This window comes from Macrotis lagotis, chromosome 1 (genome assembly GCF_037893015.1).
Source record: "Macrotis lagotis isolate mMagLag1 chromosome 1, bilby.v1.9.chrom.fasta, whole genome shotgun sequence".
NCBI lineage: Eukaryota > Metazoa > Chordata > Mammalia > Peramelemorphia > Peramelidae > Macrotis > Macrotis lagotis.
In genome coordinates this window covers 804,649,706-804,674,948 of record NC_133658.1, presented here as the reverse complement: position 1 = coordinate 804,674,948, position 25,243 = coordinate 804,649,706, and the positions used below count along the sequence as shown (strand labels likewise).

Genomic DNA, 25,243 nt, shown 5'->3' with positions numbered 1-25,243 from the left:
TTTATTTTTCTTCAGGATATTATTTCTCTCTCATCACATTCCACTTAGATGAATGTATACCATGGAAACAATGTAAAGACTAACAGACTGCCTTCTGTGGGGGGTGGGGGGAGAGAAACTAGATTAGGGGGAAAATTGTAAAACTCAAAATCTTTTATAAAAAAGGAAACAATCTCAGCTAATCCATTCTAACCTTTTCAGATGAGGACATTGGGGTTTGAAAGATGTAATAGCTGCACTGAGACTAGAACCCAGTCAAGGAACTCTTTCTACTTACTGTGTTTCTAATGAATTTTTTTCCCTAGAAAATATATTCAAAGGGGGGGAAAATTAATGTGATCCAGGCCTCATCCTTTCTCTTAAAGAGGACAAGAATTTTATGTTCTTTGTAGCAGAAAAGTTGACTTTTCTTAAATTATTCAGTATTTTCCATTTTAGTGCTCCATTTAATTTCTTTCTTGCTAATATTGTCCCTGCACTGGATTCATAAGAGTGATAGAATTTGAGTGGGAAGAAAAGTCAACAATGAGCTCATGAATCTGGAAGAAAACTAGTCTGGGAAGGTTTTCTCATATATAGAATGAGGGATCCATGTATAGTTGACCCTACTAAGTTTCTGATGAAGCTAAGATGGCAGCCAAAATCTTCTGACTCTAAATCCACTGAAAGTGTGTAACATCCTACTAAGATGTGATTTTGGTGCCCAGAGAATCTGACTTAATAGATACATTCTTAGTTGTTGTATAAGAATTAAGCCTATGGTTTTGTTGGCTTAGGAAACTTTGAGGAGAGGAAACTCCATTTACTAATTCAAACCATCCTGTTCTTTGCAGTTTAGGTTCTTAGAGAGTAGCCCAGAAAACTGAGAGGAGAGGTTGACTTGTTCACAGTTTCAGAGCCAGCATACTTCAGAGAGAAGGCTTAAGCCCCCAATCTTCCTGGGTTTGAGGCTAAGTTCTGTACATTAAACATGTTGCCTCTCTCCTGGTAGACTTCAATAGGTTAAAACAAATCAGTTTAGAAGTATTTTTGGAGTTTCTACTGTCTCTAGCATAATGATGGATGTAAAGAAGATAATAGGATAATTTGACATGGTCTCTACCTACATGATATGTTTTATTTGGAGAGACAAAACTTAAATTTCCAAACTTCATGACCAAGTAGATATATACTGTTGTCTCAATTTTGTATTCTGTAATTCCACTTTGCTTCTAGAATCTCATCAAGTTCTTGCTCAACTTCTGGACACACTATTGGCAATTGGTACAAAACTTCCAGAGAATCTAGCTGTTCAAGCTCGATTGATTGATGTTGCCTGCAAGGTAAGAGAGTATGAGTTTTTAAAAAATGGTCTTTTAATATATTATTTTGTATTATCTTATATTGATGTATTCCAGTGGTGTGATTCAGATGGTTTGTACCAATTTGGCAGAACTAATACCTAATTTTATGTTGAGTTTGCTAAACCAGTTCTTAAAATGGCACTTGTAGGGGCAGCTAAGTGATACAGTGGATAGATCATCAGCTCTGCAGTCAGGAGGACTTGAGCACAAATCCAGCCTCGGGCAATTAATACTTTCTTAGCTGTTTGACTTTATTTGTTTGGGGTTTTTTTAGGTTTTTGCAAGGCAAATGGGGTTAAGTGGCTTGCCCAAGGCCACACAGCTAGGTAATTATTAAGTGTCTGAGGTCGGATTTGAGCTCTGGTGCTCCTGACTCCAGGGCTGGTGCTCTGTCCACTCTGCCACCCAGCTGTTTGACTTTAGGCAAATCCCTTAACTTCATTGCCTTGTAAAAAATTTAAAAAAATAAAAAAATAAAATGGCATTTGTAATCAAGGTTCTCACAGTGGCGAGATTTAGCCAGATTGTACTGGTTTGGCAGAATGATTTCCTAATTTTATGTTGAGTTCTGCAAATCAGTTGTTAATTTGTTTGAATCCTACCACTGCTGTATTCCATAACTCTGATTCAAATTAAGTTGGTCTGTGTGTCTTATATTTTCATTCATGAAGTTACCAAATTCATTTTTTAAATACTCTTTAAGAGAGTACTTCATTTTTATTTTGTGTTTACTTTGTGAGGACAGTGCTAACTAACTTTTTACATAGGGAAATAGCCAAAACTTTCCAAGAAAAACAAAAAACAAAGGTGTTTAGAAAAACCTTCCTTTGGAAAATCATGGGTCTCTGGATCATTTTTTAGTCAATTCACATTTATAAAGTGTTTTAAAGTTTACTTTCCAAAACAACAACCTTATAAAGTAGATTAGTGTTTGTGTTATACCCGTTTTAAATATGAGGAAACTGAGGCTCAGAGAGATACCTGCTATCACATAATTAGTATGCATCAGAGTAAGAATTCTTGGATTTTTTTCAAATGTTTTCATTAATGACTTTCATAACATAGTTTATGCTTGATAGTTGTGTCAATAATGAAATAAGTAAACTAACTTTGAAAGGAAAACCATTCTTGGACTTACCATAAGATGAGTCAAAGAATCGGGAGATTTGAGTTCCCATCTGTGTTGTAACCTTTAGTTTTCTCACACTATACCTGTGAAATTTGTAGTATTGAGTATCACCTTGAGCCACTTGGGAAGAAAGCTAGATTTGACCCTGGATCTTGGGATTTCATCTGAACTCAACTTCCTCCTCTCAAAGAGGGGTATAACATGTGTGACCCTGATCTGCAGGGCTAGTGGAAAGAGACTACTATGGAAATGCTAAGATGTTTTATTAATAGGAACTCTTGTTCTTCTGATCACTGTTCTGTTAATACATAGCATTTATATAACTTCATGAATTGAATGCTTCATAAATATCTTTTCAAAAGATTGTTTTGAGTTTCTGAGAAGAAAAAGAATCAAACTAGTTGGGAAATTAGATAACTATTTTTGATTTCTAGGACTTGATTGATTCATTCCTTTTTAAATGTTTTTGAGGATAGGCACAGTTATAAAGTGCCTTCATTCTAAAAAAAAATTATTTTAAAGCTAGAGATTTGGTCCTTTCAGCCATGATTTCATTTCAGTTTGAGTTCTGTAGGTAGCATGTGTGCATTTAATTGGTGCTGGTCAGTAGTGGTGGGAACTCATGTAGTATTGCTGACATGTCTTCTGTCCTGAGGACAAAAAATGTCATTCACAAATATACCTACTTCCCAAAAGAGCTGTCATGAATAGGGCATGTTCATGAAATGCCAAATATTTTCTTTTGACAGCTATAACTTATAAAAATCCAATAAAGATACTTGAATAAAAGTTGCATATCTGATGAGAACTCTATATGTTCTATTTGCAAGTTTGCAAGCAATGTGTTGATGTCAACTGAGAATAGAGTAGCAAATATACTGAAATGCAGTTGGTTTTTCTAAAATCTTGAAATCTATTCTCAGAGGTCTGGAACAAAATAACCAATTAATACTACATACCATAAAGTGCAATTATGCTGAATCATGGAACACTTTAAACTAAAGACCCTAATTTCTCTACATACATCTTTTTGTTAAAAAATAAAAAACTCAAGCCAGTCTGAAACTTCACAATGTGAAAAAGTCATGCCATGTTAGTTAAATGTTAACCTGATAGGTGATGTAGAATTGGCTCATATGTTCACCCTTCTTTCATTATCCAGTTATGTGACTCAAGTCTCATGAAGAGACCTTGAGGGTTGCATGTGGGCCACAAGTTCAATGCACCTTGGGCTTTTGCTCAAAACCTCTGGTAAAGGAAACCCACTATATCCAGAGGCAAGACCCACTTTTCTGGGTGACTTTTGTTAGAATTTTTTTCATTATCACAGACTAAGGACAGATCCTTGGAGTATTCCACTAGGAACCTCTTTCTGATTTGACATCAAATCAGGAATGGCTACTTTCTGACTTTGAACATTTGAGTGTTCCCATATGCAACTTAACTGTCCTGTTGAGCCTGGTAATTTCTAAACTTTTTTGAGCACACACCCAAAAAGTAAAAAAATATTTGAGCATGTATCCCAATAATGTGTATTTATAATAACTTAAAATTGTACATTATAAAACATTCACAAAATAGATGGAAATTAGAAAAAAATGACAATGAAATAAGCTTCTGCAGTAAGAGCAGAGGAAGGTATACTAGGGCCAGGGGCCAGGTTTCCCTGAGGAGAAACACTTGTGGAAGGAAAGGGCAGCAGAGGGAAGTGTTGACTGTAAGCATGCTATTCAGTCTAATAATTTCTTTATTCCCAGCAGTTGAGTTTCTTGTATACTCTACTTTGTAGTTACATAAATAAGTCATTTAAATTGTCAAAGGTGGGATTAGAAGCCAGATCTTGCTGGCTTCCAAAATCTGCATTCTCCCTTTTACAGTGCTGCTGCCTTTCATCTACTTGTCTACCAACCATGTTAGTTAAGGATATTAAATTAGTTTGTCATGACCTATTTTTTCTTTTTCTTTTTTTATTCATTTTGATAAATTTTATTTTCAGTTCCAAATTTTCTTCTACCTCCTTTCCCACTTATTGAGAAGGCAAGAAATATGATACCTAATATACATATGCACAAAATGTGTTTCCACATCAGCCATGTTCTGGAAAAAAAAAACCTAAGAAAACTGTTTCAGTCTGCATTCTGAGTTTATCATTTCACTTTCTGAAGGTTGTTGGGAGCCAGGGTTTCTAAGCTGTTTGACACAGTCGCAGCAAGAAGACTAAGATGGTCACACCATCTGATGGAACAACATTTCCTTCTTCAATATATATAGGGATTCCATGCATACCAATAGGTCTATTATTGTTTGCAAAACTTAACCCTAATAGTGGAATGACTGTAAAGGAAGGATTTAAGAAAAATTCCTTGAATAAAACAGATTGTAAACTGTCCAAATTTAACAGGACTGCTTCTCCCTGAGGCATACAAAAGGCTTCAACATTATAAAATCTCTGGAAAACCCAACACTGGGAATTCCAACAAGATGTCAGAATATATACAGGGAAAACAGATACAAGATGGGTCAGATAGAATTCCAAGGAAATTAACAGTTTTGCCCCCCTTACCATACACAGAAATATATGAAAAAGATGGTGAGAAAATAGTATAGGTGACTGATATGTGAACCCCAGCAGCCTAAGTTTCACAGGAAAAAATAAAAAAGTCACAGAAACCGTGGTTTCTACCAACAAGGCCTGAAAGAAAAATTGGTTATTGTCAGAGTTAACGGATGGGTGGACAAGCATAAAGACCCTCATTACAGACTGTTAAGGAAGTGTATGGAAAAACGTTACTTACACAGAAAATATAAAAAACTTTCTATTAAAAGAATTACGTAATAATTTTCAATGACTTAACAATTATATGACGCAGTAATAAACAAGGTAACAGACAGGTTGAGGTCATCATGGGCTGAGTTGGCATGAGAAATCAATGAACTATATGATAACATGATTATTAATTACACTTGTAATCACATGATTAAAACTTGTAACCACATGAATTATATGATTGAAAATTGTACATTTTTGTAACCAAGGAAATGATCTTAGCTTGCTTGCTTTATACATACATGATTCTGAGACTATAAAAAGTCAGTCAACCTGCTCTTGCCTTTACCCCTGTGTTGACTCAACTCATTTCACCGACTCTATCCCTCCTGTCAGGTTCCAAGGACCCCGCGGAGGCTGGACCCCCGCAGAAGGTGTGGATTGCATTTTTTTGATCATTAGTTTTTTGGAATTGTCAATGAACATTGTATTGAGGACACTATCCGTCACAGTTGATTGTTCTTATATTAATGTTACTATATACAGCGCTCCTTGTTCTGCTCACTCCACTTTGCTTCAGTTCATAGAAGTGTTCCCAAGTATTTCTGAAACCTCTGCTTTATCATTTTTTTTTTTTTTTAGGTTTTTGCAAGGCAGATGGGGTTAAGTGGCTTGCCCAAGGCCACACAGCTAGGTCATTATTAACTGTTTGAGTCCAGATTTGAACCCAGGTACTCCTGACACCAAGGCCGGTGCTTTATCTACTATGCCACCTAGCCGCCCCTTACTTTATCATTTCTTAGGATTCAATAGTATTGGAGCACTAGCCCTGAAGTCAGGAGGACCTGAGTTCAAATCTAATCTAAGTCACTTAATTACCTAGCTGGTGACCATGGGCAAATCACTTAACCCCATTTCCTTGCAAAAAAAAAATACAATATTATTCCATTCATTTTCATATATCATAACTTGGTCAGCCATTCTTTTAATTGATGGACGTTCCCTCAGGTTCCAGTTCTTTGCCACCACCAAAAGAGATGCTGTAAATATTTTTGTATATATGGGTCCTTTTCCTTTTTCTTTGATGTCTTTGGGATACAGACTTGTATTAGTATCAAAAGGTATACACAGTTTTATAGCCCTCTGAGTATAGTTCCAAATTATTTTCCTGAATGATAGTTTAGTTGTTCCTATTTTTTCCCACATTCCCCTCTAGCTTTTGTCATTTTCCTTTTCCATCATATTAACTAATCTGATGGATATGGTGTAATAACACTGAATTGTTTTTATGTGCATTTCTCTAATTATTAGTGATTTGGAATTTTTCATATAATTATTGATAAATTTGACTTTTCTGAAAACTTCATGTTCATATCATTTGATTATCAATTGGGAAGTGGCTCTTTTATAATTTGGCTCAGTTCCATATATATGTATTTGTGTGTGTGTGTGTGTGTGTGTGTGTGTGTGTGTGTTTGTAGTTATATGTATATATATGAAATGAGACCTATATCAAAAGAAATTTTTTGCCAGTTTCTTGCTTTTCTTCTAAATTTGATTGCATCAGTCTCATTTGTATAAAACTTTTAAATTTGATTTTATCAAAATTATCCATTTTGCCTCCTATAATGCTTTCTTTTTTTCTTTTTTCTTTTTTTTTTGGTTTTTGCAAGGGAAATGGGGTTAAGTGGCTTGCCCAAGGCCACACAGCTAGGTAATTAAGTGTCTGAGACCAGATTTGAACCCAGGTCCTCCTGACTCCAGGGCTGGTGCTTTATCCACTGCGCGACCTAGTCACCCTCTATAATGCTTTCTAACTCTTCTTTGGTTATATCATGATCTTTTCTTCTAGAAACTAATGTTGGGGGCAGGTAGGTGGGGCAGTGGATAGAGCACTAGTCCTGGAGTCAGGAGGACCTGAGTTCAAATGTGGCCTCAGGCCTTAACAATTACCTAGCTGTGAGACCTTGGGCAAGCTACTTAACCCCCATTACCTTGTAAAAACCATCCAAAAAAAAAAAAGAAACAAAGAAAGTACAGTCAAGATTATTCATCAAGGGAATTCATGAAAGTAATTCAAAGGAAGGTGGCCTAGCTTTTCAGATCTGAAACTATATTATAAAGTGTCAGTCATCCAGAAGTTTTTGCTACTGGCTAAGAAAGAGTGCTGGATCAGTGGAATTAGGTACAGAAGAAACAGTAATAAATGACCATAGTAATATGCTATTTGATAAACCCAAAGGCTCCAGCTTCTGGAATAAGAATTGGGTAAGCAATTTGATAAATTTGCTGGGAAAACTGGAAAATTGTATGGCAGAAACTAGGCATAGACCAAGATCTCACAGCCTATACCAAGGTAAAATCAAAATGGGTACAAGATTTAGACATAAATGATGATTTCATAAGCTAAGTAGGAGAAGAAAAAATAGTTTATCTATGGAGAGGGGAAGAATTTATGACCAAATGAGAGATTGAGAACATTAAAATGCAAAATAGATAATTCTGATTAAATTAAAGACTGCACAAATAACCAATGCAACCAAAATTAGAAGGAAAGCAGAAAGCTAGTGATTCGGATAAAGGCCTCATTTCTAAAATATATAGAGAGAACTGAATCAAAAGAATACATATCATTACCCAATTGGTAAATGGTCAAAGAAGAACAAGCAGTTTTTCAGATGAAGAAATTTAAGCTATCTATAGTCATATGAAAAAATACTCTAAATCACTATTGACTAGAAAAATGCAAATTAAAACACCTCACACATATCAGATTGGCTAATATGACAGAAAAGGAAAGGATAAATATGTTGGAGGGAATGTGGGAAAACTGGGATCCTAATCTCTTTGAAACATATTCTCACAAAATCTATGGCACTTATATGCTATGTTTATTTTACTTTCCTTATACTTTGGATTTGATCATTCATCCTGTCACCAAATTACCTAATGGAATACTCTTCTATTTCTTCATGTTGTGTACATGAGTATCATGAGAGATTTTTTTGAATACTTTGCTGAATTTCAGGTCTAGAACAGGCTTCTGATCTAGTGTAGTTAGACATTATTAGAAAAGAAAATGAGATCAGCCCAGCAGACTAACAGACTGACAGTCTGTTCTTTAATTCATTTTTAAAAATTTTATTTTATTCTCCACCTAACAAACATCAAAAAAATTAACATTTTCATATCCATCAGGGAAAAAAAGTGATCCACATGAGTTTACAAATTTCTGTTTTATATATATAATTTGCTCTTTTTAAGTATATAATAAATTTGTTACTTTCAAAGTTATCCTGCTTGTCTGTTTTTGCTTCTAAATTTCTTTTAAATGCTTCAGTGATTCTTATGGGGGGGGGGTCAGCATTTTTACTGGTATCTCATTCTTCTGGTGTTGCCCACATTGGTAAAAGAGAAACAAAAATTTTGTAGCAAAAAAGTATGGTCACAAAGCCATTCCAGACATAGTTATGTCCAAAATCTATTTCTTCTTCTATACCTTGAATCTGTCCCCTTCTTATTAAGTGATTAGATCACTTTTGAACTGGGCCATTATATGTTTTCAATGAAGCCATGCTGTCTCTTCCGTTGGTTGTGAAATCTAGGTAATTTTAATTGAAATTTACCCATGCCATATTGAGGTGTAGAGAATGTAACATGACTTAGAAGTTCAAAGACCTGAATTCTAGTCTCAGACTTATTGTTTAATAATTCAGTACACACAGGCATGATTTTACTTCAACCATTAGAGATTCATTGTCAAAAAGGATGATAATGTTTGTACCGTAGACCTTATTGGGACTTCGTTAGTCATTAAGCTTTCTAGGAATCTAAGCTGCTCTTATTACTTCCATATTAAATTTAAAACATGAATTTTTAGAGTTTTTAGAATTTTTCTACCTTGATTTCTTTAGAGCTGGACAAGGTATTTAAGGGAAAGATGGCAGGTGGTTTGTTTAATAACAATAAAGAATTTCTTCTATGGTCTTGAATATAAATTCAGATGAAATGAACTTCTGGCCTTTGAAATTCATCTTAGTTTGATTTCATGGTTTTCATTGTTCATTATTGCATTGTCAAAACAATTTGATAGGTTAAGAAAGAGATTGATCAGTGGAACATATTAGGTATACAGTATATGGAAGGAAATGAGCACAGCAGGAATCTGTTAATAATAATGTGTGATTAACTCAAAAGTTTTTCAAAACTACTAGAGTAAGAACTCATTCTTTTATTATTTATTTTTTCAAGGGAGTAAGGTTAAGTGACTTGCCCAAGGTCATACAGCTAGGTAATTGTTATGTGTCTGAGACAGGATTTGAATTCAGGTCCGCACTCTATCCACTGTTCCACCTAGTGGCCCCCAAGAAGTCTTTCTTTGACAAAAACTTTTGGGAAAACTGGGAAGCAGCCTGGCAGAAATTGGAGATAGACTAGTATCTTATATCACAATAAAAAATAAACTCCAAATGGGTAAATAACATAGATATAAAAAATGATATCAAAAATAGATTGATGTAGGGCAGCTAGTCTCAGACACTTGATAATTACCTAGCTGTGTAACTTTGGGTAAGTCACTTAAGCCCATTGCCTTGCAAAAACCTAAAAACAAAACAAAACAAAAAACTCAAACTAATAAACATTGGTGGAGTGAGAAAGAAACCATCTCTGAGATCTATGGAGAAGGGAAGATTTTATGACCAAATGAGTGATAACATGAATTTCAGAAGTTAAATGAACCATTTTGATGCTGTAAAACTGAAAAGTTTTTGCACAAAGAAAACAAATTGACTAAAAAAAAGAAGGGAAACAGATAAATGAAAAAAATATTTGCAAGCAGTTTCCTTTGATAAAGGTCTAATTTCTAAAATATAGAGGGAACTGACTCAGATTTATAGGAACAAAAGCTGGTTCCTAATTAGCAATTGGTTAGACTTGGCTTTTCTCAGCAGTACAGTGACCCAAGACAACTCTGAAGGACATATGATGAAGCATGCTGTCCATGCCCAGACGAAGATCTGATAGTTTTCAGAATACAGATTGAAGCATATTTTTTTTAACTTTGTTTTTCTTGAGATTCCTTTTTTTAGGTGGATACTGTTATATTTTCTTTCACAACATGATTATTATGGAAATATTTTGCATGGCTACACATTTATAATGTATTCAAATTGCTTGTTTTAATAATGAAGGGGTTTGTGAGGAGGGAAGAAGAGAAAAATTTGTAACTCAAAGTTTTAAATTAAAAAAAATGGTTTTTACATGGTAATGGGATGAGTTAAATAAAAAAATTTTAAAAATAAATACTTTTTGAATGAAGAACTGAATGGCCCTTTGGCCATTTGGTTAAAATTTATGAGTAAATGATTTACAGAGAAAGAAATCCAAACTATCCATAACCTTATGAAAGAAAATGCTCTGAATCACTATTAATTGGAGAAATACAAATTAAAACAACTCTTGAGATACCACTGCATACTTATCAGCTGTGGGGAAAATGGATATATTAATATACTGCTGGTGGATGCTGGTCCAACCATTTTGGAGAGCAAAATGGAAAAAATGTTTAAAAATTTACTAAACTGCCCATATGCCTTGACCCAGTGATACTACTAACTAGATCTAAACTCCAAAAAGATTTTTAAAAGAGGAAAAGAACCCTTATACATTAAACATTTCTGGAAGTTCTTTTTGTGGTGGCAAAGAATTGGAAACTCTTAAGAGAATGATTGTAAATTGGAGAATGGATGAGTAGTTTATTCAATAATAACAGTTTATAAAGACAACTTTGAAAGATTTAAAAGCTCAGGTCAATACAATGAACAACCATGGTTTAGAAAATTTGCAATGAAATATCCCTCTCTCACCCCCACTGAGAGGTGATGAACTCAGAATACTGATTGGAATAATTTTTTTTGGACATGGGCAATATGAGGATTGGTTTTGCTCAGCTTTACTTTTGTAATGAAAGTTTTTCTTACTTTCTCATTGGGTTGGGTGGGGGTGGAAGGAGGTGGTGAAGGAAACAGTACTGATCTGAAAATAAAATAAGCTTGCATTAAAACATTTTTTAAAATTAATTGACCTCAATACCTTCTTTTGACTTTTTATTGTAGCATCTCACTGACACCTCCCATGGTGTAAGGAACAAATGTCTGCAGTTACTTGGCAATCTGGGCTCTTTGGAGAAAAATGTTGCCAAGGATGCTGAAGGCCTGGCCACCAAAGATGTCCAAAAGATTATAGGGGATTATTTTGTGGATCAGGACCCTAGAGTTCGGACAGCAGCTATAAAAGCAATGGTAAATAAACTTGTCAAAATGAATTAAGAATAGTTTTGTTTTAAATCTGGGACACACTGCTGTTAATGTATCATGTGCCCTTGTCCTTGTGTATGTATATCATTTTCTTAGCAGGGCCTTAATTAAGATTGAGTTTCAGAATTTAAGATTTTATCTTTATGCCCCTATAATGCCCATATGATGAGTATTTGGCAAACATTTCCTGACTGCTTGGTGTCTTATGGTAAATTGTATGTGTGTGTTTGTGTATGTATGTATTCCAATGATTTTGTGTCTATCATATTTGCTTGTCTTCACTTGCATATGTTAAGTATGTCTGTGAATATGCATCTTTGTGTGTGTGTGATTGTAAATACACCTCTGAGTAGGAGAATGTACAGTCTGATGAGTGTCTTGTGTACATACTTCCGTAAGGGTCTCTGTGTATGTGTCCTTCTGAGTGTCATCATCAAGGTTAACACATTTTCTTACAGACCAGGATAGAGTAGGTTAACCTTATATCCCTTTTTAACAGGATAAGCAGACTGGCTGATGATGAAGATTATAAATTTAGGTTTCAATAGATCATGGGACAGATTCACTCTTGTTCTTCTTGTGAATGAGAAGGAGACAGAAGATTCAGGCTTAAAATCTTAAAGGAAAGAGGAACTTGTGTAGAGACTGGTGTAGAGCTGAACTGGTTCACTATGGGAACACTGGGAAAAGGAGTAGAAAGGGACAAGTACAGGCCAGACGGCCTGGGAGAGGATTGATTGTAGGTCACAATTTGGAAAGGGGAAACAGGGAGATGGAAAGCCAACAAGTTATTGGTTGGAGAAGGTGATTTCAGAATTCTTACATACTTCCGAGGCCAGGGTTCAACTGCCTCTGATGCGCACCACTGGGTGACTTTAGGCAGATAGATCACTTAACTTCACTGGTGCTTTTATTGTCTCCTCTGTAAATGAAGAGGTTTGGAGTTGATGGCCTCTAGCTTTGTAATCCTGTGATAGAGTATAGAAGGGCTGTCATTTGGAAAGAAGATTAGACTTGCTCTGCTTGGCTGCAGAAGGTAGAAGTTGTACCAAGTTGTACCAAGATATATTGAAGATTAATATAAGGAAAACCTTCCTAAACACCGGAGTTAGCCCTAAGGGCATCCTCAGAAGCCAGAGTTTCCTTTATAAAAAGTTTCTGAGAAGAAGCTGGACCCCTACTTTTTGGGGAAAGAATTTTTATTCATTATAGTTTGAACTGATGCTGCTGTGCTTAATTCATTCTTTCAGATTTCACATGTATCTGTTTATGAACATGTGATTGAGTGTCTATGATGGAGTGTCTATTTGTGTTTTGTAATGCCTTGATGACAGTTCCCTTGTGTTTGTACGTAGCATCTAGGACTGATTCAAGTATCAGCTAATTTTTAATGCTTTAGAGGCTTGAAGGCTTAACATTTTATAGGTCTTGGATTTTTTATTCCCCTCTGTTTTTAAAATGTAGATGAACTAAAATTTTTTCCTTAGCTTTTCCCTCCTCAGACAGCCTTTTTATTGATTTTATTGCTTCCTTTTGCACTTGCATCATATTCATTTCTGAATATACCTTTTAATTTCTTTCTCTTTTTTTTTTTGGCTTTTGCACAGCAGTGGGGTTAAGTGACTTGCCCAAGGTCACACAGCTAGGTAATTATTGAGTGTCTGAAGCTGGATTTGAACTCAGGTCCTCCTGCCTCCAAGGCCGGTGCTTTATCCACTGTGCCACCTAGCTGCCCCTTTCTCCTTCCTTTTTAACAAAGAATAAAAAAGGAAAAGGAGTTCAGTAAGATCAGCCAGCACAATACCACTTTCTAACAGTATATGTACCCTTCCCCACCTGTAGTCCCTCCCTTCTTTTTTTTAGAAAGATTTTATTTATTTTGAGTTTTATAATTTTCCCCCCATTCTTGCTTCCCTCCCTCCACCCCCCACAGAAGGCATTCTATTAGTCTTTACATTGTTTCTTTCTTATACATTGATCTCAGTTGAATAGTCCCTCCCTTCTTCAAAGAAAGTATAGAGATACAATTTTTATTTCTCCTCTAGGGCCAAGCCCTGTTTTTATAATTGTACAATGTTCAGTTTTTCCTTCCAATTTTGTTGTTGTGCTCATATAGATTTTCACTCTGCATCAATTAATGTAAGTCTGACCACATTTCCCCTCAGACTGCTTAATATTACCAAATTTTTCTTACGAGCCTTATCAGAGCAGTGAGAGGTTGATGTCTGTGGCATTTCCCTGAGTTTACCTTATTTGTTTGACATCTTCAACAAAAGTTTCTTGTGAAATATTGGCCAGATTCTTTAGTTGTTTATCTCTGATATTGAGGGGAAAGAGTTCCTAGATTTGTCTTGTCACCATCTCTTTGCCTCTGATCAAAGGTCTTAGCTTTATTTTCCTTATCTGTTCAATGGAAATGATATTTTTATTTCCTATTCCCCAGAGTTGTTGGGAGGAAAGCACTATGCAAGTTGTGTGCCCTTGGAAATGTTAATAGTATTAAGTTAATATTAATATTCAATTAACATGTCCAAATGTTGAAGTTACTATTTCTTCTCTAGTTGCAGCTCCATGAAAGAGGACTGAAATTACATCAAACAATTTATAATCAGGTAACTTAATGACTTTTGTCTTGTGAATGGGGGGGGGGATTTTTATTTTGGAGGTCAAATAAATGAAAATTGTTGACTTTGGGTGATGGGAAGTTTTATTAGTGTTCCACAAAGCCAGGTGGGTTTTAGGAGAAAAACCAACCAGTCATTCCAATTCTTTATGGTTGTAAGCATGAAAGTTAATCCTCTTGCTTAGAGTTCTAGAATTTTTCCATTTTATCATGAGGGCAGCATCCCCAGTCCAGCCAGCCCCTTGTTAATGTTTGTATGCTATCTGGCCCACTGTCTGCAGCCCCTCACCTCATGCTCACTGTTTTAACCTCACTGCATTACTTTCAGTTCTCAAGAATGCCCTGTGCTCTGCTGGCTTCTCACCATTTCTTATAATTTTCCTAGTATTGGAATGCTCCTTCTCTGATTTCCCACCTCTGCCCACTGGCCTCCTTTTACCTATTAGAAATGCCACTTCCTAGAAAAAGCCCTTTTTGATCTTATCACACAGAGGTGTCTGATCTCAGCATCTTATATTTCCCTGTGCACTGATCATGATCTAATTTAATTGTATGTGTGTCTTCTCTCCTATTGTATTTGAAACTCCTCAAAGTTAGTGACATGGTTTATTTAATTGTTATCTTGCTCAGTGCCTAACAAAGTATATTGCATGTGCATTGATGGGTTTGTAATCTTCATTTTGAGTTCCTCTCTCCACTGATGCAAATTGAATCTGTCCATATTCCTTATTTATGAAATTTTTTGTCCATATTTTCTAATAAATTCAGAGGACATCTACTCAGTGCCCTTGGGAGACCTCGTTTTAGGATTATTGGTCCATCGGTTGATACTCATTCTCATAACTGGTCCATTCCTTTTCTAGTCAAGCGCATTTTTAAAAAATATTTTTCATTATTATTTTGTATATATAGTTAACCATACTGATTTTTTTTTTCTAATTTTGGACTATCTTTGCATCCCTGGTAAGCATCCAACTGGGTTATAGTAAATTATTTTCAAGTTACATGCATATGCACAAAAACATAGAAAATATCCTTGTGAGGATTTTATTAAAAATTTTTGCATCAATATATGTTAGTGAGAATGGTCTGGATTTCTTTCTTTACCTTGACTTTCCCTGATTTGACTATCAGGACGTATGTTTTTTTTTTTCATAAAATGAACTTCATAGGATACTTTCCATTTCTATATTTAAGAATAAATTTTAGCATAGCATTTACTCTTTAGCTGCTTGATAGAATTCATTCATAAATCTGTTTGAATCTTGTTCCTTTTCTTTGGCTACTCATTTGTAGCATTCTTTATTTCTTTTGTTAGGAGTGAGTTAGTATCTTTATTTCTTAGTTCTTTTAGTTGGAATATTTTATATTTTTCTAGATAAATTAACTTTGAATTGTCAGGTTTTGTTTAGCATATAACTATGTATTATAATTTTTGATGATTTTTTTCCTTTATGTTAAGAATTTACCTTGTTCATTTTCTTTTTCTTGATTAAGGTGACTTATGTTTTGTTGATTTTGTTAGTCTTAATTCTTTGTGTCTTCAGTGAGATTTTTTTGCTTTTGAATTTATTTCTCCTCAAAAGGTCAAGATTTCTCCTTTTAATACTTCTTAGAGTTGCTAATTTGTTTTTTTGTCCATTTAATTACACACTTAATTCATTGTATGTCATTTTTGCTGCTCTTCTATCACAACTCATTGTTAGTAGCATTCTAAAACCACTTATTTATGTTCATAAGAGTATGCAAGAAGGCTGCCCTTAGAGTCAAAAGTTCCATACCCAAAATCTATAACTACAAATGTTCATTAATAATTGAATTGTATTGAATTTTGGGAATTTACTTTCTAGTTCTTTTTTTGTTTTGTTTTGATTTTTTTGGCAAGGGAATGGGGTTAAGTGACTTGCCCAAGGTCACATAGCTAGGTAATTATTAAGTATCTGAGGTCGAATTTGAACTCAGGTCCTCCTGACTCCAGGGCCCATGTTCTATCTACTGCACCACCTAGCCACCCCTACACAATAATAAATGTTTATTAATCAGGCACTATGCATCTTTGAGAGAAATGAAGGTTTTTAAGATCAGAAATGAAATTTATAAATTATGTTAGAGGTTAAGATAATAATAATATTACAATATAAATATTCTAATGGCTGGGGTATATTTTAATTGCCCTAATCTAGCTGTCTTATTTTTCTTTCAGAAAGTTTGAAAATTACTTTAGGGAGTGAAATAAGAATATATATAATCAAAATATTATTGGAAATTTTCATTGCAGGCCTGTAAACTGCTCTCTGATGATTATGAACAAGTACGCAGTGCTGCTGTTCAGTTAATTTGGGTTCTTAGTCAGCTCTATCCTGAAAGGTCAGTATAAGAGTAAAAAGAAACTTCTGATCATCATCAAGCAGTTTTTTCCCTTCCCACTCATAAAATCCCAACAGAACTCACTGGAATATACAAAGTTCACATAATAGAAGGATGTGAAAGTGTTATATTATAATTACTTAACTAAATAATTCTAAATGACTTCCTGTTTCAGGACACTAAGTAATCATGTTTTCCAGTGATATAACTGGATTGATTCTATGATGTTTCATATTCCAAAATCAAAGTATTTACTCTGATCAATTTGCTATAGGACTAAGATTATTAATTGTTGTATTTTTAATGTTTTCTTCTTTATTATATTTGTTTTTATTCTCTTGATCCCGAACCTAAAAACTCATGCTTTGGAACATGCCTTTTTTTCCTTCTTAATTTAGCATTGTCCCCATTCCTTCTTCTAATGAGGAAATTCGCTTAGTTGATGATGCTTTTGGAAAAATTTGTCACATGGTCAGTGATGGTTCTTGGGTGGTTCGAGTCCAAGCAGCAAAGCTTTTGGTAAGTTATATTTTCTTTTTTCTCCCTGCCAATATTAGATACAGGGTTTGATTTGGGGAAAAAAAGTTTTATTTATCAAAAACTTTGAACATAAGTTTTTAAGGGGTAAATTAATGGTAAAGTTAGAATTTACCTTTTTAAATAGTAAACTTTGCCTGGTTTATTTCAATATTATTTAATTTGTATACAACTTTTCAGGATTACCTAATTCCTGTTAAATAAGGCATTTAAAGAAAGCTTTCTGGACCTCGTTCTCTCAATAACCATTGATGTGACCTTGGAAAAAAAATCACCTAACCCATCTTCTTGTAGGGGTACCCTACGTAGTATAAGGTAATGATATAAACCTATAGTTAGAGATACATAGCAACATGATTCATTTATTGGGATTCCTGGCCTGTGATTTGAACTTTGAATCAAGCTGTGAAGACATATTTTCTTTTAAGTTCAATTACTTTTCTGCAGGTTAGCCACTGGTTAGCAACTAATGATAGCCAATATGTTTCAGAAGTAGGATTTTATCTTGATAGTTAGTCCTTTGTCTTAGGGTACTATATTGCCTCCTAGCTACATTCGAAAACTCAAAATAATTGCCATATTTGATCCTCCCTTAGTGAGGACACAGCAGTCTTGATACAGCTGTTCTACCAAACCATGGTAAATTTATGAAACAAATCTTTTCTTACAATTTCTTTTGAGACTAAAAGATTGTAATTGTTTCAAATGTAAAAACAGTTCTAGTTATAGAACAAGTGTCTATGAGGTCTTCCGTAGAGGCATCATTATCATTATTATTGTATGTGATGATGATAGTGACAAAGACAGACAGTACATTTATAAAAATATTTTTCAGTTTGTTCACTGTGTAGGTAGTAAGTTAGTCCCATTAACAAAACTGATGAAACTAAGATTTGAAATTTTGAAAAGTGATTTGTATTTTATTATATCATAGCAAATATAGTAGGAAAATCATGGTAATTTACATATTGGTCTAGAAAATCACACGCACCATTTATCCTTGCTTCACTTGAGCAGGATACTTTTAAAAAAGGTGCCCTTTGAAACCATCAGGTCCTGAAATTTAGTAGCAGAAACTCCTTTGACTCTGGTTAAGTAGGGATTAGACCCTTCTTAAAATGTTGGAAATTATGTTGAAAATCTGTAAAACTCATTGGGAATGTACAAGGTTCACATGATGAAGGATGTGAAGGTGCCATGTTGTTATTATTACTAGCTTTATTTCCCTCCATTCTAATCCTTTCAAATCTCATTTAATCTATTCTCTTTCTCCTTTCATCCTGTCCCTGCTCAGAAGTATGTTGTATCTGAATACTCTCTCACATGACCTTCCCTGTCTTCTATCACCTTCTTCCCCCCTTCCTTCCCCCTTATTCTATCCCTTTCCTTTTTCTGTAGGGTAAGATAGATTTCTATACCCTATTAATTATGTATGTTATTTTTTCTCTGAGCCATGTCTGATGAGAATGAAGGCTCTCTCATTCCTCCTCACCTTCCCTCCTTTCCACTCTGTTGCAAAAGCTTTTTCTTGTCTCTTTTATGTGAACTATCTTAGCCCATCCTTCCTCTCTTTTCCCTTCCTCCCAGTATTTTGCTTGATCACTCATTGATTCCATATTTATACTATATTATACTGTTATATTCAGTTCCCTCCTATGCCTTGTCTATATACATTCCTTCTAATTGCTCTTATAAATGAGAAGGTTCTTTTAAGTTATCAGTATCTTCTCATACAGGAATACAAACAGTTCAGCATCATTAAGTTCCTCATAGTTAGTCCTTCTTGTCCACCACCTCTATGTATGGTTCTCCTGAGACCTGTACTTGGAGATCAAACTTTCTGTTCAGCTCTGGTTGTTTCAACAGGAAAGTTTGAAAGTCCCCTGTTTCATTGAAAGTCTATCTTTTGACCCTGAGAGAGGATGTTCAGTTTTATTGGGTAGTTGATTCTTGGTTGTAAGCCAAGATCTTTTGCCTTCTGGAATATCATCTTCCAAACCCTACAAGCCCTTGATGTAGATGCTACCAGATCCTATGTAATCCTGATTATAGAGCCATGGTAGTTGAATTGTTTGTTTCTGACAGCTTTTAGTATTTTCTCTTTGACTTGGGAGTTTTGGAATTTGGTTATAATATTCCTGAGGGTTATTTTGGGGGATCTCTTTCAGGAGATGATCAATGGATTCCTTCAATTTCTATTTTACCTTCTGCTTCTAGGATCTCAGTGCAGCTTTGCTGTATTAATTCTTGAAAAAATGAAGTCAAGGCTTTTTTCCTGGTCATGACTTTCAGGTAGTCTAGTAATTTTTAAATTATCTCTCTTGGATCTGTTTTCTTGGTCAGTTGTTTTTCCAGTGAGATATTGCACATTTGCTTCTAATTTTGCATTCTTTTGGTATAGTTTTATTGTTTCCTGATGTCTCACAAAGTCATCACTTCCTTTAGTTCCATTCTATATTTGAAGGAATTATTTTCTTCAGAGAGATTTTTTTTTTTCTCCTTTTTCATTTGGCCAATTCTGCTTTGTAAGGCATTCTTCTTTGGAACTTTTGGGCTGTTTTTTCCATTTGGCCTAAACTGGTTTTTAACATGTTTTCTTCAAATTTTTTTTGGTATTTCCTTCACCAAGCTGCTGACTTGGTTTTCTTGATTTTTTTTCCTCTACCACCGTTAACTTGATTTTCATAGTCTTTTCTGAGCTTGTCCTAATATTAGCTTGAGCCCATTTCCTTTTCTTCTTGGAGGTTTTGGATACAGAAGCTTTGACTTTGTCATCTTGAATGTGTATTTTGATCCTCCATGGGACCAAAGTAATTTTCTATGGTCAGATTCTTTGTTTTCTGTTGTTTGCTCATTTCCTCAGCCTGATTTACTTCACTTCCCAGGCTTTGGGGGATTTTAGAGACATTCCACAGAGACCTTAATTCCTCCAAGGTCTTATGAGAGACTCTGACTGCCCTCTTGCCTATACTCTGGTATGGGGATGACCACAGGCCCTTCCCTCTGCCCTGGACTGTGAAGAGGGATCCTACTGGACTATGGCAGTATGGGGACCCAAACTGCAACCTAGATCTGAGTGTGGGCAAACAGCAGAGTCCTGCCCCAGGGAGAGCAGAGAGACCTCTGCAGTCTTCCCGGACCCCCTTACTATCTGTGGACTGCATGCTCTGGAAGTGCTGGGTGGCTCTTTAGGCTTCCGCCACAAGGCTGCTCTGAGGCTAGTGCTGGCCAGGGCTCTGCGCTTACTCTGATGCACAGGTCTTTCACCACCCCTGTTGTCACAGACACAGGCATGCCCAGGGACCCAGGTGCCCCGCAGGCTGTTCCTGAAAGGCTAGAACTGGTTTGCTCTGGCCCAGCTGTGCTGCAGATCTTCTAAGTTATCTTGGACTGGGAAACTATATCACTCAATCTTTTTTGTGGTCTCTGCCCCTCTAAATTTTGGCTAGAGTTCATAATTTCTTTTTCTTCTTTTGTTTTTTTGAATTTTACAATCCCCCTATGTCGCTCCCCCCCCCCACTCCCCACAGAACATAATCTGTTAGTCTTTACATTGTTTTCATGTTATACATTGGTCTCAGTTGAATGTGATGACAGAGAAATCATAACCTTAAGGAAGAAAGATAAAGTATGAGATAGCAAAATTACATAATAAGATAATGGTTTTTTTTTTTTAAATTAAAGGTAATAGTTTTCCTCTGGATACAGATGTATTCTCCATCACAGATACCCTCAAATTGTGCCTGATTGTTGCACTGATGAAATGAGCAAGTCCATGATCATCCATCACCCCCATGTTGCTGTTAGGTTGTACAATGTTCTTCTGTTTCTCATCTCGCTCAGCATCAGTTAATGCAGATCCCTCCAGGCTTCTCTGAATTCCCATCCTTCCTAGTTTTGAATATGCCTCATGTGTTCCATCACATACACATACCACAGTTTATTAAGTCATTCCCCAATTGAAGGACATTGACTCATTTTCCAATTCTTTGCCACCACAAACAGGGCTGCTATGAACATTTTTGTACAAGTGATGTTTTTACCCTTTTTCATCATCCCTTCAGGGTATAGACCCAGTCGTGGTATTGCTGGATCAAAGGGTATGCACATTTTTATTGCCTTTTGGGCATCATTCCAAATTTCTCTCCAGAAAGATTGGATGAGTTCACAGCTCCACCAACAATGTAGTAGTATTCCAGATTTCCCCACATCTCTTCGAACATTGATCATTGTCCTTCCTGTTCATATTGGCCAGTCTGAGAGGTGTGAGGTAGTACCTCAAAGATGCTTTAATTTGCATTTCTCTAATCAGTTAATGATTTAGAGCAATTTTTCGTATGACTGTGGATAACTTTGATTTCCTCATCTGTAAATTGCCTCTGCATATCCTTTGTAGAATCATAATTTGATAGCTTTTGGAGTTTTTGGGGGGGACAAGTTTCTAGAAACTCCTACCCTCATGCCGCCATCTTGGCTCCACCACTATTATTACTTAACCAAAGATGCCAGGATCATCTACTGCATCCTGGACCGTCTCCAAGTGTCTGGGCTTTTGTCTTGCCACTGTACTTCAGTGACCTTGGAAGAGAAAGTGAGGCCAGTGACTTTGTGCAACTGATGCCTCATTTAAATCCCTTAAATCACGAGTCAAGACATCACCCTGTGATGAAAACAGCCAACCACCTGTCATCCTTCTCCCATTAGACTTGAGCTCCTTGAGGGCAGAGACTGTCTTTTGCCTCTTCTTTGTATCCTCCCAATGCTTAATACAATGACTGTCACATAGTGGGCACCTACTAAATGTCTTATGATAGATTGATCTTGCTCTTCTTTTTCTTTTTTTCCTCTTGCCAACCTCCCTTAACACAGCCAGAGAATCAAGTTACACATTAACATTTAATGTGATCTTCCTTAACTTTTCTCTCTGTAACTGAAACAGAACATTGCTGTATTTACTAATTGAACATTTTAATGTCCTTTTACTTTCATTTACTTTTTTGAGTTCTATTACTTTTCTGTTGAAGGACTCTAAAGTATGTTTGTAAATTTCCTAAGATTTAAAAATGAGAATGTTACTGCCTGAATGTTAGAAAAAAGCATTCTCCTAGGACTCAGGTGACCTCAGTTATAGCCCTGGCTCAAGTACTCTCTGTCTCAGTGATGTTGGTTAAGGCCTCTGTTTCTTCATTGTTCTTAATGGTCAGAATTCCCATTTCTATAGTGCTTTACCATTTTCATAGGCCATTAGGAGGCAGATAGACTGAGCATTAGTTTCTCCTATCTCTCTTAAAGTGATCCTTTTTGACAGGTGAGGAGTCAGGCTGCGGGGGGGGGGGTGTAAGGACTCAGACTAGGTGATCTGCCAGCTCTGACCTTTAATTCTGTGGAAGTTGTCAGTCAGTAGCACACATTTGTTGAGTGTCTGCTGTTGAACCAGAAAGGCAAAAGTGAAATCCCTTGAGAAGCTTGTGTTCATTGAGAAAAAAAATCATGTGAAGATCAAGAAGGGCACAGAACCTTGCTGTATATCAGGAGGGGCTTCTCTCCCCCTCTCTCCCAGGGGTCAGTTTCCCTGGAGGCAAATTTTTGTTTGCTATTCTCCAGCACTAAAGATGTGTAATTATAGATTTTTTAAAATGGGCTTTCCATTCAATATTTAGGGTGATGTGGTGAGTTTTTCAGTTGATTTTATAGAACACATATCTTTCAGGCAACTATCATTTTTTAAACACTCAAGAACCAGGCTCTGTGCTAAGCACTGGAGCTAGAAAGGCTGAAAACAACCCCTGCTCCAAGGAGTTCCCAGTCTATCAAGAGACAAGATCTCTGTAGGATAATTGGGGTTCATCTCAGGGAGAAGTGGGCACTGAGATAAAGGAAGAACTTTAGCTGATATTTAAAGGAGGCCAAGACAAATAGGAGGCAGAGATGAGGAGAGCTCCTGTTCTGAGACTGGGGGAAGCCAGGGAGAATTTACTGTTTGAGGAACAGCCAGGTTTCTGGGATTCTGGATCACTAAGTCCATGGAGGGGAGGGACATATAAGATAGCTGGAGAGGCAGGCGTGGGCCAGATGATGAAGGGCTTTACAAGCCAAAGAGAAGATGTTATATGAGATCCTGGAGGTAAAAAGGAACCTCTGGAAATTCTTGAACTGAGTGTGAATTGGAATTGTGAGAACAAGGCAGGGAGAAGAGCCAGCAGACTTGACCATAGCCTGAACTTGAGAGGATGAAGATGTGCATGAGAGTAATTGCAGTGTCCCAGGAGAGGAGGCATGTATGTGTGATGTTATGAAGGTAGAGAAACCAGACAACTGATTGGATCTGAAGGGGGAGAGTCTCTTATGGCACTTGGGTTGTGAACCTGGGTGACTGGGAGAAGGTTGGTACCCCATCAATAAGAGGAAGAGGGGAGGGTCCAGGGAAAACATAATGAGTTCAATTTTGACATGTTGAGTTTAAGATGTCAGTGGGAATTCAGTTTGAGATGACCATTAGGCTGTTGATGCTAAGAGACTGGAGGTTGAGTGAGATGTTAGAGCTGGCTAGGCAGAGTTCATCAAGAGAAATAGTATAGAAAGGAAAGAGAAGAAGATCCGGGGAGAGCCTTGGGAAGACTCTGACGGTTAACAGATAAAAATCCAGCAAATTAGACAAAGCAGAAGTGGTCGAGCAAGTAAAAAAGAGAAGCCAGAGAGAGCAGTCAGAAAAACTTAGAAAAGAGAGTATGAAGGAAAAGACATGATTGACAGTATCAAAGGCTACAGAGAGGTCAAGTACAGTGAGGGCTGAAAAAGGCCATTAGATTTGGCAATTAAGAGGTTACTAGTTACTTTGCAATAACTTCATAATGCTTCTCTATAAGATCCCTCGTTCCCTATCTTGTTCTAACCTTATCTAGGCAAATTGTATTGATCCATCCACTAAGTTGGCTATAAATTTCCTGTGGACAGGTGTCATTTTTGTCATGTTGCTTTGAGAAACAAATCACATTTTTACACATAGTTGGACCTGAATTTTTGCACAAACTAATACATTTATTTTTGCTAACTTTAATCAACTATATGATTAGTCCTTTATACAAATACAAAACAAAGGAATATATAAGGTCAGAGGGGAGGAAATCATTATCCTGTCAGGAAAGGGGTAGGGAAAGCTTCCATAAAAGTAGTTGTATTTAAATTGGTCTTTAATGGATTAAAAGGAATTCAGCAGGTGAAGGGGGAGAGAGAATGATCTGGACATTAAGGACCAGACCTCTTCAGAGACAGGGAGAATGACAAACACATTCTTCATTCTGACATAAGATTGACATAAGGACTTTTCAGGATTACAAAGATGTATGTCTATATGTGGACCCTACTGCTCAGTGCTTTTTTTTTTTAGTGCTGGTAAATTTAGACTCCTTCTAAAATGTAGTAAATAATGATGATACTGCAGTTTGAGGGAAAACCTATTTTATAAGCATTTGTTCCTGTTAAAATGGATGAGAATTCAGCTGGGTGTTTTTTTGTTTTTGTTTATTTTGGAGAGGGGTAGGTGAATGAGAGGGTGTGTGTGTGTGTTTCTGTTATTTTTAGAAGTTTTACTTACATAAAGTAGTTGTTACTTTTTGTGATGTAATGGGAAGAGCACACAAGATTTAATATCAGAATCTCTAGAATCTCAAACCTCAGTTTGAATCTCAGTTTTATCTGTAAAATAAGGATAGACTCCATCCAGTACAATATTTGAGATATAGTCATGTAGTGATCTGCCCTGTGAGAACACATCTGGAGTTTTATGTCTATTTCTACTTATCACATTTCAGAATGGATATGAATAAATTGAAACATGTTTAGAGTATGATGACCAGGATAGAAAATGGACTCAAGATTATGCAATAAGAAAGATTGATTGAAGAAACTGGGGAGTTTAGAGAAGACTTAGGTGATGGATGGACATGATAGTGGTCCATTATTTGGAGGACAGTCTTTTTTTTCTTCTCTTAGCCCCAGAGGGCAGAATGATCAGTAGTGAGTAAAAATGGCAAAAGAATACATTTGGCTTCTATGTAAGGAAAAACTTAACTTAAAATTACATTAGTTCCATTGTAGGATGGACTGGTCAGGAGAGAGCAAGTTTCCTAGCACTAGAAATTTTCTAACAGGCTGGATCAC

General features: G+C 36.1%; 1 protein-coding gene across 4 annotated transcripts in view; it reads left to right on the top strand.

Annotated features, from left to right (window-relative positions):
* Positions 1-25,243, top strand: part of INTS4 (integrator complex subunit 4) — an 85,026-nt gene that overhangs the window by 6,949 nt on the left and 52,834 nt on the right. For all 4 annotated transcript variants that reach the window (XM_074216965.1, XM_074216963.1, XM_074216964.1 and 1 more), the window contains exons 4-8: positions 1,216-1,322; positions 11,356-11,541; positions 14,118-14,168; positions 16,458-16,546; positions 16,945-17,065. In XM_074216965.1, coding sequence (XP_074073066.1) covers positions 1,216-1,322; positions 11,356-11,541; positions 14,118-14,168; positions 16,458-16,546; positions 16,945-17,065 — 554 coding nt within the window. The remainder of the gene's footprint in view (positions 1-1,215; positions 1,323-11,355; positions 11,542-14,117; positions 14,169-16,457; positions 16,547-16,944; positions 17,066-25,243) is intronic.